This window comes from Pelophylax lessonae, assembly GCF_965119305.1.
Source record: "Pelophylax lessonae genome assembly, chromosome: 3".
NCBI lineage: Eukaryota > Metazoa > Chordata > Amphibia > Anura > Ranidae > Pelophylax > Pelophylax lessonae.
Window position 1 is genome coordinate 349332035 of NC_138770.1, and position 19281 is coordinate 349351315.

Below are 19281 nucleotides of genomic sequence, written 5' to 3' on the forward strand. Positions count from 1 at the left end.
AATACAGTCGGTGATATACAAATGCCTAATCCTTGTTATTTTACAAGGATATAACTAAAATAACAAAATGTCTATACAGGATACAATTATGAGACATTGCAGGTTAATGGTAGATGGAAAGAATAGAAATAGTGGAAAGACTAGTTATTTATGTTTTATAGCAGTTGTTAATGCATATGGTTACTGAATCTGTAATCATTTCTATGAAATAAACATACAATTCTATCAACTTTACATATTAGTAGACTAAAGAGGAAATGTTAGAAGTAGAAAATTGGAAAGTGAAAATTAGGGGAGGCTTGAAGCTCATGTTTCAGTTGTTTATAAAACCTGTCACGAAATACGCTGACATATTTCTGAAATAGCTAATTATCTGTCATTCTGATCCTTTGTTTCAGTACATACACAGGCAATGAAGTCTGTAATAAATTGGAATTCTGACCTGCATACTTGTTCTGGGTCATCAGCAGGAAACCTGCATTTTCAAAAGAAGAGCAATTGTAGCATCTTTATTATGCTTAGGACCATGAGAAAACATAGCTATAAATATAAAATATTACAAAACATGTACAAACATAATAAGTCTCGGTTTCCAATCTGTATTGCATGTGCATATGATGTAGAGCATAAATACAACGTGAAATATATTGTTAGATTTTTTTCTTGTGAATAATAAATATTTTTTATGTGTTTGCAGGTTCTGGTCACTTTGGAAAACAACATTGCCTTCAATATAATTGCACCTTATAATAATAATTCTTCGCCTATGGTAGCAGGCCAACATAATGTAATAGTTCCCAGAGAAGAGGTAACAACTGTTCTGTTTCCAATAGAGCCAAAGAAACTTGGTAACATCACCCTCACAGTTAAAGCAGAATCAAAAACAGCCTCAGATGTTTTAGCCCAGAGTATTCTAGTTAAGGTATGTAACATTATCAATGTAACTTAGAAATGTACTGCAAAACAAGTTAAACTAAATATCATTTTTTTAATACATATGTTTATATTAAATGGTTTGTTTATAGTTGTTAAGAGCCCGTTCACACCAATACGACTTGTCAGGCGACTTGGTCAGCCTGACAAGTCGTGGTCCATCGCGGTCCATTGACTGCTACAGGAACCGTTCTAATAGGAGCGACACAAGACTTAGAAAAAGGTTCCTGTACTACTTCGGGGGCGACCTGGAGCGAATTGCATAGACATTCATTTTATGAAGTCCGTGCAAGTCGCGCTGCACACGACTTCACAGGTCGCCCCCTAGTCGGATCTGACATAGTGTGAACGGGCTCTAAAGCATGTATTGAATATTAAATTATACATTCTGAATGCACTGAATACATTTTAATGTGTTCTCAATTATTTAGAAGATTCTTTGTTTAAAATAAGGTTATTCAACCTCCTTGGTCCATAATCACAACCCTTCCTGTGACCTGTTTTCCTGTGGCCCTCCCTCACCACATTTGTGTGACTGTCTGTTACCTACCGGTCACTGCATTTACATTTTCTGCACAGAAAAGCCGAGCTATGGGTTTGCACTGTTTAGAGTAGCAAGACCATATAAATAAATTACATCACAGATTATTTACATGCACATGGACACATTCACCTCAATTTAGCAAGTTTTTTTTAACAAAAGACATGGAAAAATGTCAGTGGTGACTCTTCAAGGATGTCAGCACTCACACAGTCTCTTGTGATATGGCAGCATCCATTTAGAGCAACCTTTTCAACACAGAGGAACCCTTGAAATAACTTTCCCGGTCTCAGAGAACTCCAGTTAAAGAATACTATATCTACAACTCATGTCATGATACATTAGTGTGATGGTTAGTGAATGCTCCTTACGCTTGTGGTCATTGGGAAGAATTCCCCTCTTACAGATAGCTAAAAAGATCAATGGTGTCTGGGGAACCTATCTAAGGGTCAGAAATTGCTCATTGCTCAAGGAACCCCTAGCAACCTCTAGAGGAACCCTAGTTTTAGAGTTAGATTTAGAGTTTCCTGCAACATGGGGTAATTTAGCAGCAGCTAATTAGAATACTATAGCAGTGTTAATTTGCAACATGGCAACTGTTGCTCACTGTCTTTTATAATATGACAATGGTTTCTCACAGTCTTTCCAAACAGAGCAGTAAAAAAAAAAAAAAAAAAACGGATGTTATAATTGCTGGTATAAACTGTGTGTCAATCAGGTTGTAGGTAAATATGAGTTTCAACTTGGGTTCCCCAGCCTCCACAAACCATTGCTACCCCACATAGCAGCCCTCTATGTAAGACACATGGACAATCTTAGTTTACAAAGTGTAAAACATGTTGCATTAGCACCACTTCTCCCACTACTACTAAACCTGTTATATTAATCTTTTTTTCTTAATAGGCTGAAGGAGTGAAGTACTTTTATACACAGACAGAACTGTTTGACCTCTTGGTTTCTGGAAATGCAACTCAGACAGTATCAAAGAACTTCTCATTCAGTTTGCCGAGTGATGTGGTACAAGGCAGTGAGGAAGCATTTGTTACAGTAGTTGGTAAGTACTGCTCTGTGCAATCATGACGTTAACACTATCTTCTCTCTCTGAATAATGTTTTTTGCCAGATGCATTTTTGATAAAATAGTCAGATTTGATAGGTGAAAATTTTGTCCAAATTTTGAGTGTAACATTCAATGTATTTATAATGTCATGGTCAGCAGAATAAATTGGGAGATACCAAAGCACAACATGCACATCTTTTCATTTTTCTGCTACATCTGTCCATCTCATTTCTAGCTATAGCAGAAAAGATGTAGTGGGAAAAGCTGTGGAAAAAAACTCTGCATTGATGGAACATAGTTATTTCATCTACTATTCCTTACTCTTGATGTGTAAACTTTATAGTCTAATAGGAGCTCTAGGCATTGAGTACATAACATGTTGTCTCCAGTAGTAACTTTTTGTGTAGTAAATATGTAATCATTTTGGTAAAGGGTTGAAGTTTGTACAAAACAATTGCATAAATCACTTGTCCTTAGGACAGCCATACAGTCTGGGCCATGTGTTGCTCATATATAGTTATGATAGGTATTTACTAATAAAAATAAATCATCAGTGTTACCTGGGACAAGAAAAGAACCATTTTCAGTGTTTACAGTCTATCATTTGGCTGAGATAATAAGTAAAACATATTTTTGTGTATCCCTTGAGAAAATCTGAGACCATATTCATAGGAAATTCAAGTGCTGTGTTTTCTTCTATTTAGGGGATCCTCTTGTGCCTTCAATTAACGGTCTTGAGTCACTTATCCAACTGCCATATGGATGTGGAGAGCAAAATATGATCCACTTTGCACCCAATATATATATTCTACAATATTTAATTGCATCTAACAAGATAACTGAAGATATCAGAGCAAGATCTATAGATGTCATGCATATAGGTAAATTCTTTCACAACTGCTTTGAAAACATTTAAAAAATCTCAGATAAATTAATGTAGATGAGTAAAATACCATGAATATATTTTATAGTCAGCAGTGCCTCGGAGTGGAAATAAAAGGTACAGTCTGAGAAAGTCACTAGCATATCATAGGAGCTTGCATATATAATTAGCCATAATGAAGTCCACACATTTGAAGCACACGTTGGTTGCTTAAGGGGAACAGCAAGCTTGCCTGTGTGGTAGTACAAGCACATCCTAGTACATGCACATATAGTTATTTAATTACAGTGACTTGTGATGTAGCACACAAAAAGTGACCAGGTCCCATTCTTGTTTCTCAGTCTGTAGCCAGCAGGGGGGAGGGGGCAGCAATGATAGACTATATGTTGCTTTTGATGATTATGAAAACAATAATACACTGCAATGATAATCAGAAACAAGAAAATAGCCACTGAAGCATGGATGTCGCTTCTAGTGTAAATTGTTAGAAATTGGAAGATGGATCAGTTGGCAAAGACTGCCAACTAAATGGTCATGGTACATGGTATACTTTCACAAGCACCAGTTTCTTGATTAGATTACATGGACGAAAATTGTAAATTCCTGGAGTAGCAATTTAAATTGAATAATAGTACTAATAACCTGGAAAATAAAGCGATGAATGTATTCTTTGCAGGTTACCAAAAGGAATTAACATATAAGCGATCTGATGGTTCTTTCAGTGCTTTTGGAAATGCTGACTCCTCTGGAAGCACATGGTGAGTGGTATATTACTTTATGTGTCTTGTGTAATAATAATACACTTACAGTTAAAACTATGCTAATCATAAACTTATGTCTAAAGTATAACCTAAAGCAAAAGGTTTTTCTTTTTTTTTTTTTTTAGTTATGGAAAGAAGGATTAGAAAGCTTGTCAGTTTGTATTGCTGTCTGTGTCCCCATTCGAAAAATGTACCCTCTCGATTGTCCTGTTTACTTTTATCAATGAAAGTGAAAGTGAAAGAAAGTCCCACATTTTGGGTTTTTCCCAGTAATAGAGGGTAACATTTTCCAATGGGAACACTAGTTCTGGTGACCTGGGGTTCCCCAAGAGATTCCCTTAAGTTGCAGAAATTTCCTCTCGCTTCCTATTTTGGCTATGGGATAGGAAGTGAAGTGAAGGTAAATCTCCCTATTGGGACACTGATAGGGGTTATAACGATCCCTTACTCTATTCAAAAGGAAAAAAAAAAATATATATAGTTTTGCCTATAGTTCTACTTTAATTTGTTCACCTGTATTTTTAAAAACGTACCCATAAAGGGGAAGTTTCGCTCCTCTTTAAGAAATGGCACTTTTTTTTGGAAAAAAAAAAAACAGGTAATTTGAACGGAAGTCCCCCCCCCCACACAGTCTTCTGGGATACGTCACAGGTCCCAGAAGACTTTGGAACCATTCACAATGCGCAGTGCAGCTCGCGTATGCTCAGTGGGCACCCGGCTGTGAAGCCACAAGCTGTCACAGCTGGATGCCCACAGTAAGGAAGCCGAGGACCAAAGACGGGTGGCGATAACGGCTCGGGTGAGCACAGTGCTGTATCCCTGGACAGATGACTGTCTGTTTATTAAAATTATTTTAGTTTTTGTAGTTATTGATTTTTAACTTTTACAAATTTGGCTGGAGCTCCTCTTTAACGTGATTTTTTTTCTATTATACAGTATATAATAATGTATTCCTAATTTTCTCTCTGTGTTTTTTTTTTTTCAGGCTTTCAGCTTTTGTGTTTAGATGCTTCCTTCAGGCTCGGAAATTTATATACATAAGTCCCTCGGTCTTAGATGACACAGCACTGTGGCTTGTTCAGTACCAGAATATGACCACAGGTGTATTTGTTGAGCCTGGGATGGTGATAGACAAGAATCTTCAAGGAGGAGTGGACAGTCCAGTCACACTAACTGCCTACATACTGACCTCACTTTTGGAGGATAAAAAATACAGGGTAAGTATTATATGCACATACACTTAGAAGTACTTTTATTAGCTAAATGAGAAATATATTCCCATATGAAATTATGTTGACATAATTTACTTTTGTTGAATATTTTTATGCACTGGATCACCCCATTATATTTTCATTTGTTTGAGATTATTTATTCACGATAATTTGTTGCAAGCACATAACAGTACTGTCCCTATTACAGACTGATACACATTTCTCTTATTGTGACAATTCATTGTTTTGTGTTTTTTTATAGCAACTCTACGACGCAAACATTCAGAAAGCTGTACAATATATTGAAAGTAAATTTGATGAAGGAATTCCCACTAACTATACCTTGTCAGTTGTTGCATATGCCTTAACATTGGCTAACAGCACCAAAGCAGAGGCTGCCCTGAACAAGCTCAATTCAATGGCAATCACTGCAGGTAAACATCTCTAGTAAATTGTATTGAAATAGGTACATTATATGAAGTGTTTTTCACTTTATTCTGAATGGAAAAGCCACTTTATATCACAAGACCGTTGTGGGAATATATGTGTGTAAGCTGCAATAAGGGTAGTTGCTAATTTTTTGCTTCTACTCCTGTAGAAATACTTCTATATACTACTGTATTTTTTCATTATTGTATTCATAGGTTGGATTGTACAATACTTCTCCAGTACTGAATACAAACACATTAGTATTTTTTTTAAATACACTTGCCTTGTTACAGAATAGCAAAACTGTCCATTACAAATGCCACTGGCATTATATGTATTACGGTTGTTGCCATCTCCTAACTCAGACTGGTTGAAAGGGCAGCTGTGTGCAGTAAGCTATAGAAGGTAATCAGAAATTCAGTATCATCGGTCCTCTCTAAACTGCAGAAATTTTTTTTTTCTGATTGGCTGCCATGGGTTGCTAACCACCTATATAGTTGAAATCTTACTTAACTCTGCATTTAGTATTAGGAGAATTATAAAAATACAGATAAGCGCGGTGTTTACTGCATTTGTGGACTACTTACATAAGAACATGTGAAGGCCTGTTTATATATTATTTGGTAAAAACATAAACCACATATACATTTGTAAAAAAAAAAAAAAAAAATCTAATTGTTCGTGGGTCATCCATACCTACAACAACTATTCCCTGTAGAACATAGTCAGATTTCCTCAGAATTATTATTATTATTATACAGGATTTATATAGCGCCAACAGTTTGCGCAGCGCTTTACAATGTGAGGGAAGACAATACAGTTACAATACAATTCAAAACAGGAGGAACTAGAGGGCCCTGCTCGTTAGAGCTTACAATCTAGAAGGGAGGGTCAAGTGAAACAAAAGGCAATAACCATGGGGGATGGGCTGATGGAGAAAATGGAGGTATATTTGTTAAGTGTGGGTAGGATAGGCTTCTCTGAAACGGAGGGTTTTCAGAGATCGCCTAAAAGCTAATAGAGTAGGAGATAATCAGACAGATACTCAGTATCCAACATCTACTTGGTGTGCACAGACAAAACATGGCTTACTCAGACCTCCAAAGACCTTTTTGCAGTGCGAAACCAAAAATCCAAATTTTATGGTAGCTTGGTTTAGAAAACGAGATTTTTTTTTTTTTTATTTAGCGACCCTCCCAGAATCAGACAGTAAGACAAAATGATTTAACAGGATTTATAGTAAGAGACATAAACTCTATCATTAAAAACTATTGGAAAGCTTTTTTCTGAAGGTCAAGGACTGGTGTAAATGTACAATATTCATGTAAAGCGTTGTGTAAATTGACAGCGCTATATAAGTACCTGTAAAAAATCAATAAATATGTATGTGTGAATGTGAGTTAGGGACCTTAGTTTGTACAATATGTGAATCAAAAATAATCAGCGCAGGCCCACATTAAACAAAAAGCAAAAGAATCACACAAAAATTCTTGTGCACAAGGCTGCAAACAATCAGTGCCAAACACAAAAACACCTGTGAGAACTTAAAGAAAATAATATTGCTGCGCCAAGTCATTCATTGGAGATAAATAAATATGTTTTGTGTCCAAAATATTATCACAATAACTCTAAATCAGTCCATCAACTGTGATATCAAAGTGATAAATCAATTTCTGAGCCGTGATTATAAAATCAATAATAATAGTCCCAATCCACAATAAAAATAGTGACTAAAGAAAATCTAAAATCTTCATCCAAAAATGTGATCAAAAGTGTTGCATGCTTCACTCCAGGTGCTCCTAGTGACTAGTGACAGATTAGCAGCTCACCTTTAGGAACAGACTCCTGAGAGTCAATACACACTCTGGGATAATCACTGTAGTCTGGTTCACCTTCCCATCACCGCTTCCTGATACTCCCTCCAGGTTTATATGGCATCGGTGTGGAAAAAAAAAAACAAGATCTAGTGCTCTCTGGTTTTAGGGCTGTTTATTACTCATAAATGATGAAATCGCACTTACATTTTAAAGCACTTCAGCAGTGCGGACTTATCATAGCATCAAACGCTGCCTGTGGTCTCCGGGAATCAACGTGATAATATTTTGGACACAAAACATATTTATTTATCTCCAATGAATGACTTGGCGCAGCAACCTTAGATTGTACGCTCTTTGAGGGCAGGGACTGATGTGAATGTGCAATGTATATGTAAAGCGCTGCGTAAATTGACAGCGCTATATAAGTACCTGAAATAAAAATAAAATAATAATAAATAAACCAGAGCTCCTTTTTAATTCATACAAGCACTAGTTTTGATGTACTATTCCATCTGCGGCCATCTTACAGTTCCTGGAAAAAACACATGTACCAATAGAAGGAAATTTGGTCCCAATTGGACTCTCCTACCATTTGGTCCAGCACTCCTTCTTTGGTACATGTTTTTTTTCCTGTAACCTGCTGGGTATGCACTGGAGGGTATCCTTGTCTCTTTCGAGCAGCCTAAGCTTAGCCAGTGAGCTCTCTAAATGGGTTTTCTCCTCTCACTCACAAGTCAGAGGAAAAGAGAACCGCTCCGGTGATAGAGCAACCCCACAAACATCCAACACAGGTGCAGGCAAGGATCCGCGATCCAGGTAACAGAGGTGTGTAGGGACAAAGAGCCGCACTCCAAGTTGCAGATGAAAGATTAATAAAATCTGTTTATTGGTGTCAAAAACGAAGTAATAAAAACATTTCAAAGAGTATCCATAGCCAGAGACATGGGAAAAATGCACAGCGGTTGACGCGTTTCACGGAAAACGTCCGCTTAGTCGTAACCATCCTTTCTCCTCTCACTACCTAATATGAACTAACATTAATGTCCCAGGGCATATTGGATGCTTTTTTTCTTCACTAGAATCTTTCAGTTCCTGGTTACCCCTCAGTTACCAGGACAGGAAGTAAGAGGAAGCTTTTCAAAAATTAAATGTTTTATTAAAGTGTGGAAAGAAACCTCTGCCCAACTTTTAATGTTGGAGGATTTCCTTTTTTTTCCAGTTAAGATAATATTTGTAACTGTAATAGGATGTTAGGAGAAATCTCAGCTATGGGAAAAAAAGACAGCAATAAAAACTTCAAATCCCTTACTACTGTATTCAGAATTAAAATAATTACATTAGCCTGGAATACAATTCACAGTCTATGCAAAATGTGTGAGTGTGTACATGTTTATGTGTTTTTAATCTTTTACTCCAGATATGTATTATTAAACACAAAGAGTACTAACATTGTACAAAACTATTTAACTCTTTAGGACAGCTGAAGTTCTGGTCTTCACCATCTGCAACAACCAATTACTACTGGAAGCCAAGAACAACAGACATTGAAACTACATCTTATGCCTTGCTTTCCTTTATTGAACAGAGGAGGTTTTCAGATGCTATCCCTGTGCTAAAATGGCTAGCCCAACAAAGAAGCTCTCTTGGGGGCTATGGATCGACTCAGGTAAACATATATATTAAATTGCAACTATGGCCTTAAATAAATATTAAAAAAAATACCTTATGATGCAATCTATCAGCTTTTATTAATTTAGGTAAAAACTTTATCCCAAATTAACAAAAAATATATATATATATATCTGTAACTGCTTTAAAAGTGTTAGTTGGAGTTCAGCTTTAATTTGTTACCTATATAAAGTCCATCTAAATCTTCTAGTACATCCAACACTGCCCTCTCCATAGGTTGACAATGCTACTGTCCTAGGGTGGCTAAGTTTCTCCTCCATAGCTACAGTGAGGAGGAGTGAGTGTGGCTACTCTAAGAAGGAATTGTTTTGTTAGCTGGATCACCAGGTAAAGATAAATGAGAAAAAAAATCCTAAAAACAAGAAATGCAGCCACCCCACCTAAGGATTGGTACACTGCAATGTAATAACATGTTTGGATTTAGATGTACTTCAATTTATATGAGTTAGGGTAGAAAAAGCATGGTCAAAGAGATGAGAGATATAGAAGACTTAATGTGGTTCTAAAGCAGGGATCCTCAAACTACGGCCCTCCAGCTGTTGCAGAACTACACTTCCCATGAGGCATTGTAAAACTCTGGCATTCACAGACTTGACTAGGCATGATGGGAATTGTAGTTCCTGAACAGCTGGAGGGCCGTAGTTTGAAGACCCCTGTTCTAAAGCCTAAACAACTTTTTTACTTGAATACATTCTACCTGTTTCGTTCCCAGTCACTAAACAATTTCCTGAGTCATTTCATCAATCCAGTGCTGTCCGGGCTGCATCAATGAACTTCCTGGCCTCACAGGAGTCACAGGCAGCAGCAGGAGCCAGAGGCTCTTGCTGCTATTAGTCAAGCTCCTGGGAGGATTGGGTGGGGGTGTGGCTTACCAGTGCTGTATGTGTCCATGGATGCACACAGCCCAGGTTGGGAGTGCACCCCTTAGCACACAGCTAGTGAGGAGCAGAGAGCGCTTGCAGGGAGACACCAGAAGATGAAGTAAGGGACCGCTCTGTGCAATGCCATAGCACAGATCAGGTAAGTATAACATCTTTTTTTAAATTTAAAAAATCCTTTACAATAACCTTAATTGGGCATGCGAGATTAAAACCAGACATTTATTTACTTATTAAATATATTCATAATATGCTCAATATTTAATTCTTATGTCTTTACAGGAAACAATTGTGGCCCTGCAGGCTCTGTGCAAGGCTTTGGAGCTATTTTCCCCTAAGGATACATCGCTTACTGTGTCTATTTCTGGTTCAACTGTGAAACTTCCAAAACAATTTCACATCACCAATGAAAATTTACTTTTGCTACATAGTCAGCAGGTAGGGATGCACTTTAATTAAATAGAATAATATGATTTTTCTAAGTTATGGTAATACATTCTAAATTATCAACAAGTGTGTGCACACACACCTGTTCGTTTGTCCCCTGAACATGATTTATTTTGTTTGTGATATAATATTCTGGTATTTTCCTTATTTATTAGATTAAAGTCTCCAGGTCTTTTTCAGTCGATGCCACTGCTTTTGGAAGAGGAGTGGCTATTTTACAGGTAAGATCATTTGTAACTTGTTACCCAGTTATTGTATTTTTTAATCTTCTGCATTTAAGCATTTCAGTTAAGGCTCTGCCAATTGGATGCATTTTGAACTGCATCCGATTCACATAGCTTATGAACCAGACTGACTTTCAATGCAGCCGGTTCACATATATGTGGGCTGGTTGCAGTGCGAATTTAAAAAAGGGTCCTGTGCATTTTTCAGTCCGGTTCAGGTGCGATTTAGGTGTCAAATTCACACCTGAATCTCACCTGAACTGCTGAATGGAAACAGCACGAGACTATGCACAGATACAAGCCCCGCATATATGTGAACCCAGCCTAAAGTGGACCTTTGCAAGTCTTCATACAGTATCTCACAAAAGTGAGTACACCCCTCACATTTTTGTAAATTTTTTATTATATCTTTGAATGTGACAACACTGAAGAAATGACACTTTGCTGCAATGTAAAGTAGCGAGTGTACAGCTTGTGTAACAGTGTAAATTTGCTGCCCCCCTCAAAATAACTCAACACACATCCATTAATGTCTAAATTTCTGGCAACAAAAGTGAGTACACCCCTAACTTAAAATGTCAAATCCGGGCCCAAAGTGTCAAAATGTTGTGTGGCCACCATTTATTTTCAGCGCAGCCTTTACCCTCTTGGGTAAGTTCACCAGAACTTCACAGGTTGACACTGGAGTCCTCTTCCACTCCTCCATGATGACATCATGGAGCTGGTGGATGTTAGAGACCTTGTGCTCCTCCACCTTCCATTTGAGAATGCCCCACAGATGCTCAATAGGGTTTAGGTCTGGAGACATACTTGGCCAGTCCATCACCTTTACCCTCAGCTTCTTTAGCAAGGCAGTGGTCATCTTGGAGTTGTGTTTGGGGTCGTTATCATGTTGGAATACTGCCCTGTGGCCCAGTCTCCGAAGGGAGGGGATCATGCTCTGCTTCAGTATGTCACAGTACATGTTGGTATTCATGGTTCCCTCAATAAACTGTAGCTCCCCAGTTTCGGTAGCACTCATGCAGCCCCAGACCATGACACTCCCACCACCATGCTTGACTGTAGACACACTTGTCTTTGTACTACTCACCTGGTTGCCGCCACACACGCTTGACACCCTCTGAACCAAATAAGTTTATCTTGGTCTCATCAGACCACAGGACATGGTTTCAGTAATTCATGTCCTTAGCCTGCTTGTCTTCAGCAAACTGTTTGTGGGCTTTCTTGTGCATCATCTTTAAAAGAGGCTTCCTTCTGGGACGACAGCCATGCAGACCAATTTAATGCAGTGTGCAGCGTATGATCTGAGCACTGACATACTGATCCCCCACCCTTTTAACCTTTCAACCTGGCAGCACTCATACATCTATTTTACAAAGATAACCTCTGGATATGACGCTGAGCACGTGCACTCAACTTCTTTGGTCGACCATGGCGAAGTCTGTTCTGAGTGGAACCTGTCCTGTTAAACATCTGTATGGTCTTTGCCACCATGCTGCAGCTTAGTTTCAGGGTCTTGGTAATCTTCTTGTAGCCTAGGCCATCTTTATGTAAAGCAACAATTCTTTTTTTCAGATTCTCAGAGAGTTCTTTGCTATGAGGTGCCATGTGGAACTTCCAGTGACCAGTATGAGAAAGTGAGAGCAATAACATCAAATTTAACACACCTGCTCCCCATTCACACCTTAGACCTTGCAACACTAACGAGTCACATGACTCCACCCTGGGGAGAAAAAATGGCTAAATGGGCCCAATTTGGACATTTTCCCTTAGGGGTGTACTCACTTTTGTTGCCAACGGTTTACATATTAATGGCTGTGTGTTGAGTTATTTTGAGGGGACAGCAAATGTACACTCTTATACAAGCTGTACACTCACTAAATTACATTGTAGCAAAGTGGCATTTCTTCAGTGTTGTCACATGAAAAGATATAATAAAATATTTACAAAAATGTGAGCGGTGTACCCACTTTTGTGAGATACTGTAAATATATTGCTGACATTTTGCTGCAGGCAGGAAAAAGCATTTCCTTAGTCATCTCTCCCTTAGATTGCAACACTGATTTTTTTTTTTGTAGGTGCTGGATCCGTCAGGGATGTTTCAAACTTTTTACATTATTTCTGTACTGTTAACAATTTACATACATTAGGCTCAATTCACAACACCAGATTAAGTATACTAATTTGAAAAAAAAGCAAAAGTATTTTTCAGTGGAGTCCAATGAAATTTGAATGTTACGGTCACTTGGCTAAATTAGGGAGTCCTATCCTTGTCTTAAAGTAGAGATAAACTTACCTTTCTTTCAAGGGTCGCCATCTCTCTCTGGCATCTTCTTCTGGGGGCTGGTCTTCGGCTGTTTTGGCCAGCATGGGATGATGTCACTTCTGCGCATGCGCAGGTTTCAGTCATCCTGACACATAGGGATCGTGCCAGCGATGTATGCTGAGCTGTGCATGCGCAGCTCAGTTTACATGACAGAGAACGTTATGAGAAGGCAGGTAGGTGTATTATATTGCATTTCTCTGCAATAAAGAGTCTGCCTGCTTGCAGTTTGCGACGGCAGAACATTAGTTCCATTTTAAAGCTTTGTGAATTGAGCCTCATATAATTAAAAATATTTTATTAGGAGAATGCATTCTGTAATATTGTTTTTTTTAAGTTGTGATTGTATTACGGTACTGACATGTTTCTTGATTTTTTTTCACAGTTTAATGTAATGTATAACAGGAAGACATTATCAAGGCGTAGAAGAAGCACTCCAGTGACAGAAGCGTTCACATTAGATATAAATGTAGAAGAAAATACAAACAACATTAATATACTCTCTGTGGACATATGTACAAGGTAGAAAAGATCACCCTCTTTTTATAATTTGAATGTATAGAGTGTACCATGTGTGGACCTTTTGTATGAATTTTACTTTTTTATGTGAGTTTGAATGCTCCTTTAGTATTATTTACAGTATATACATTTTTATCTGTCCACAGCTACCAGGGAATTGGAAATGAGAGTGGTATGGCACTTCTAGATGTTGGTTTCCTGAGTGGATTCACACTGAGAACTGAAGATTTTACCAGACCAACATCCTTGAAACTAGTGGAGCCAAAAAAAGACAGGGTTTATCTTTATTTTGATTCAGTAAGTTTCAAAATAAATGAATTACATATATTGTTTTAAATCAGAAAATGGCCAGACGTGGCTGTTAAATATATGCAGGACATAAAAAAAGCATTATTCTATATACATTAAAGTGAAGAAAATGGCCAGACGTGGCTGTTAAATATATGCAGGACATAAAAAAGACATTATTCTATATACATTAAAGTGACTGTAAAGTTACAAACTTTTTTTTTTAAATAATAATAAATATGTTACCTGTTCTGTGCAATGATTTTGCACAAAGCAGCCTCTTCTCCAGGCACCAAAATAGGAAGCCACTCCTTATGGTGGCACATATGTGGGTTCATATCCGGGCCACTCTGTGTTTGTTCATTGACACACACAGTGCGGCTCGACCCTGCCCTCCACTTCCTTGTCATTGGATTTGATTGACAGCAACAGGAGTCAATGGCTCCCTCTGCTCTCACTGAGTCCAGTGAGGAGGAAGAGAGCAGCGCCACTGTTGATAGGCAGGTAAGTACTTTTTTTTTGGGGGGGGGTGGGTTGCGGACTGGCTGGAGGGGAGCTGACATAGGAAGGTTTTTTACCTTTAAGCTAAGAATGCATTAGGGTAAAGAACATTCAGCCTTTACAAACACTTTAACTATCTCCATCACGGTATTTCTTTTTTGTCATCAATTCACTCTTTCAAAATTACTGTACCATTGTTGACACTTTATATAAGCACCACAAGTATATATAGCCAGTATACCTTTTAAAATAAAATACTACAGCTTTAGAAAAAATAGTTTAATATCATTTAGCTAAACCATTACTTATGTTGGTTGCATACAATAAGCAGTGGATGAGGCAGATGCCCTTTAAAGCCTTTAAAATTACATCTGTGGTCTCTGGCTTGGTGGCTGTACTTCTACTACTATATGGTATGAAGATGTACCCTAGTGGAGAAAAAGCTACGGGTGCTCTTGTTAGTTGATGATAAACTACAATGGAATGTCTTTTTTTTTTGTAAATTTTTTTTGTTTAAATGAATTAAATCCTTTCTCTCTCTATTTTTTCCCAGATGACCAATGATAAACTTTGTATATCAATTCCAATGGTTCGTTTTGCCATGGTAGCGGGTTCTGAAGATGTGGCTATTAAAGTCTATGACTATTACAGCCCAGGTATGTGTTATGAAATGCATTTTTTCAAAGATTATAATAAAAAAAAAAAAAAAACTTTAAAGGCCCACTGTTTACCGAAAACAGTAATTGCAGCAACACCGATCTTATGGTTGGTTTGCGTTGAATAATTTTTTGGCAGTGAAGCCTGCAGAGCATTGTAGCCAATAATTTGTTTACAACATATAAGCATTAAAATTGGGGTGCACCCATGTTACCGCAGGAGACCAGTAGTGCTGATATATATATTAAAAAAGTGGCAATTATTTAAAATATAAAGTGTTTTTAGCAAACTAAGGGGTCTAGTTACAATTTTTTTTTTACCAAATATGCAACAACTGTCACGTAAGATAATCCAATTAAAAAAGTGTGACTCTCTTGGGTAAAACATTGACAAATAGCCCCCTACATGTCATTCAGTTAGGGTTTACATGTCCCTGAATGTGTAAATTTCTTAAAAATGATATTTCTTTTTTGTTTTCCAGAAATGACAGCAACAAGGACATACAATTCCCTAACCATGAGTCAAATATCATCCTGTGACTACTGTGGATCAAACTGCAATTTGTGTAGATCAAATGTTCCAGTAAATCTGAAACCCCTGACAAGTAATGCTTACAGACCTGCAATGTTCTTTCTTTGGCTCTATGTGATTCTTCTGTGCTACATTCTGTAAATAATACCAATGAAACACTGACACTTCGTTATTGACTAGACAAGTCGTTAACTGGGTCATGTATGAACTTATACGCCTCAATGTCTAAATAGGTAGTGCTGTATTTTGTACCAGCCATAGCACCTCAATGTCATGGATATGATGTCTTTGACTGCCTAATTAAGGATAAATTGCTTGTAATTACCGAAAGGATGCTGGACATTTTACAGAGCATATTTCTTTTTATTTATGTATTTATTGTTCTTTTTGATAGGTGTTTTTATTTTTATATGTTAAATGACAGAGAAAAAGGCAAATCATAATGATTTTGCATCTGCTGTAATGTTTGATGGCTAATGACAATATGAATAAAAGCCGGATTGTTTATTTGCTTGTTGTTTAATACATCCAAACGTCTACAGTATGGCCCTGGTGCCCAACATGCAGCCCAGGGGCCACATGCTGCCCTTTTTGTGTGGTTCTTGGGGCCCTTGCAGAGATTGACCTGTATTTCCCTATTGCTCTGTAATAACAATAATTTTTGGTAGTTTCATGTAATATGTCTCCAGTCTATGACTATCTCCTGAAGCATTTCAGCAGTCTCCATCAACTCCTATAGCATGTTCACAGTCTCTGAAAGTCTCCTGTTGCATGTCTGCAGTTGCAGGCCATATCTTGAATCATATCTGCAGTCTCTGACCATCTCCTGTACCAGGTTCCCAGTCTGTGACCATCTCCTGTACCATGTCTGTAGTTTCTGATTATCTCCTATGCCTTGCTCATAGTCTCTGACCCTATCTTGTATTACGACTATAGTCTTTGACTATATCCTGTCGTGTCTTTTATCTCTGACACTGAATGTTCAACAAATTTAACATGCTGCACTTTTATGATGTTGAGGCTCCACCATATCAAGAAAGTTGACCACCACTGGTCTATGGCTATTCTAATTTAAATTAAAAAAAGGGGAGACTCATGTACCAAAATGAGATGTCCAGAGCTAATGAGATGAAATCAAACCAGATCCAAAGTGTACCAGTTTATGGTTCACTGCACAACTCCTGAATCAATTCACTTCTAAATATCCATGTATATGTAATAAATTGATTCAAAGTTCTAAAACATTAATATAGGAAAATAGGTAACACAATCAAACTAGAAATATATATATGCTTAGACATAACCTTTTAGCTAGTTAAAGACTTTGGAAATATTGTGTATCTCTAAAAACCCTTGGACTAAATAATTTGGACACGCCCTGTACACCCAGAGCTTCCTCCCCTGTTTAATCCAGTGCTAACCGTTATTTTGAGAATGCAAGAAAAAAAGTGTATAGAGTCACCTGAATTTTTCAGTCATGTGATAGATGAGGTGGGAGGGTGTACCTTGTAGTGACAGAATATACCTTTATATGTTGATATATCTTTGTATGCCTTTAAATTAATTAGTAGTCTGTTAAGGACTTGTACTTGAAATAAAGGCAATGTCCGAATTGGCAATGCTGTTTCAAATATAAAAAAAAGGCTTATTGGTGGGAGAGGACTACCCAATGTTATAAAGACAAGAAAAAACTCACGTGCTGCCAGATGACAATCAACTAAAAAAGAGCTGCCGCAAGCACCCCAATGTGTTCCCATACTTCTAATAAAACAACAGAAAATAATACATTTTTTTCATTTGTTATACACAGATATTCACTTAATTTTTCTTCATCCTATTTCATTACATTACTGTGCATTGCTTTGATCACTTTCATTACATTACTGTGCATTACCTTTACCAATTTTGCCTATTAGGTGTTGGCACCCCTGAGGGCTGTTTATTGTCATTTTTTTATTTATTTATGCACTTATTCATGTTTGGATATACATGGGTATATCACTTATCCTTTCTTTTCTTTTTCTCATTTTGCATTATCTTGCATTTGTTTTTACACCTCTTTATTTTATATGTATATATATTTTTTTGTGTACCCAATATGAAGGACTACCACTGAACCACAATGTTAGACCAGTTAAAATCGTGGATTACACCCACCTAAGACAACCTATGGTACCAAATTGGGTTGCACCGATACTGTTTTTTTACTGGTGAGTATGAGTACCAATACTTTTGATCAAGTACTCACTGATACGGAGTATAGAATACCTTTGTTGTGTGATTTGATCCCATGCAAAATGAATCGGCTCAAATCACAGTGCAAAGAATAGCATGCAGTTTGAACAGGAATGCGGCGCAATTCCTGTCTGAATTGCATGCAGTTTCCCCCACTGCTCCTGTGTGAACCCAGTATAGAAAGACCAGGAAACGCCATCTAAGTGCAGCAATGTACAAACAGTTTATTAAAAAATGTTATACTGTATCAACTGACATGTTAAAAGTACATATCTGTAATATGGCAATTCCAAATCTGCAGGGTCATAGTGTCCGCCAATGATGATGAACCATGGCTGCTTGTGGTGCTCACAGGGCTGGAGGAAATGTATAGGTGGTTGACTCCTGAACTGACATCACTTCCGCCCTATACCCACGTGTGTGCTCCAAGCTGGTTTACAAGGGTTCCAGGAACTGCTTACATTGCCTCACATGCACATAGATGGTGCTTCCCTGTCTTTCTATACTTTCACACAGAAGCGGTGTGGGAAATCGTATGCGTTTTGGACAGGAATCGCATGCCTGTTCAAATCGCATGTGATTCTTTGCAGTGCGATTTGAGCCCATTCATTTTATGTGGGCTCAAATTGCACCACAAAAGTATCGGTTTTGGGTATCGGAACATTTGCATGAGTACGAGTACTTGTGCAAATACTCTATAATGGCACTGATACTGGTATTGGTATCAGGGCAACCCTAGTACCAAATACAACGTAGAACAAGCTCATGATCTTAAAACACTGTTATTGGCTTCAGCAATTTCTGATCAGCCTATAATTCCTACCATAAATTCCTCCATGGGGGCTTGAAAATCCCTATTGAATAGCTCTCTACTTTAGGACCCAGCTAAAGACTTTGAACTCCCTCTATTTGCAACTTTAGTACAGAAGTCTGGATTCCTAAAGGTTCCTGTAAAGGTAAGGATTTGCCCATGACTCTAAGTGGAAAGGAGGAGTAAAACTATTTCAAATTAAACACTTTCATCAAAAGTGTCCACAGCAAACTGTTAGTATCCCATCCCTGGTCAAGCAGTTTTATTTTTCTCCAAAAACTCAGAAGAAGGGTATATCTTTTTCATGGTGAGTGTCATGGAATACGTTTCTTTATAAACTCCCCACAATGTCAAAATGGAAACTCGATTTTAAACTTATGTTCACTTCAGAACAATGAAGAGCAGCTAATACAAAAAAAGCAAAGCTTCCTATTGTGTTAGCCACTGGGAAAATTGACAGAAAAAGACTACATTATTGATACATGACTCCATATAGACTTTCAAAAGGTAATCCAGCCCTCTCACTATTGTGTTGAAGAGAATA

General features: G+C 37.6%; 1 protein-coding gene across 1 annotated transcript in view; it reads left to right on the plus strand.

Annotated features, from left to right (window-relative positions):
• LOC309550529 (CD109 antigen-like) overlaps nt 1–15973 on the plus strand; it is a gene marked incomplete at its 5' end in the record, with an annotated part of 33809 nt that extends 17836 nt beyond the window's left edge. Inside the window, 13 exons of the mRNA XM_082250888.1 lie at nt 698–922; nt 2378–2528; nt 3238–3414; nt 4093–4174; nt 5163–5394; nt 5651–5822; nt 9110–9300; nt 10484–10639; nt 10804–10869; nt 13581–13717; nt 13861–14011; nt 15057–15159; nt 15642–15973. Of these exons, the coding sequence (XP_082107014.1) occupies nt 698–922; nt 2378–2528; nt 3238–3414; nt 4093–4174; nt 5163–5394; nt 5651–5822; nt 9110–9300; nt 10484–10639; nt 10804–10869; nt 13581–13717; nt 13861–14011; nt 15057–15159; nt 15642–15832 (2034 nt within the window). The 3' untranslated portion in view covers nt 15833–15973. The remainder of the gene's footprint in view (nt 1–697; nt 923–2377; nt 2529–3237; nt 3415–4092; nt 4175–5162; nt 5395–5650; nt 5823–9109; nt 9301–10483; nt 10640–10803; nt 10870–13580; nt 13718–13860; nt 14012–15056; nt 15160–15641) is intronic.
• Between the last annotated feature and the right edge of the window lie 3308 nt (nt 15974–19281).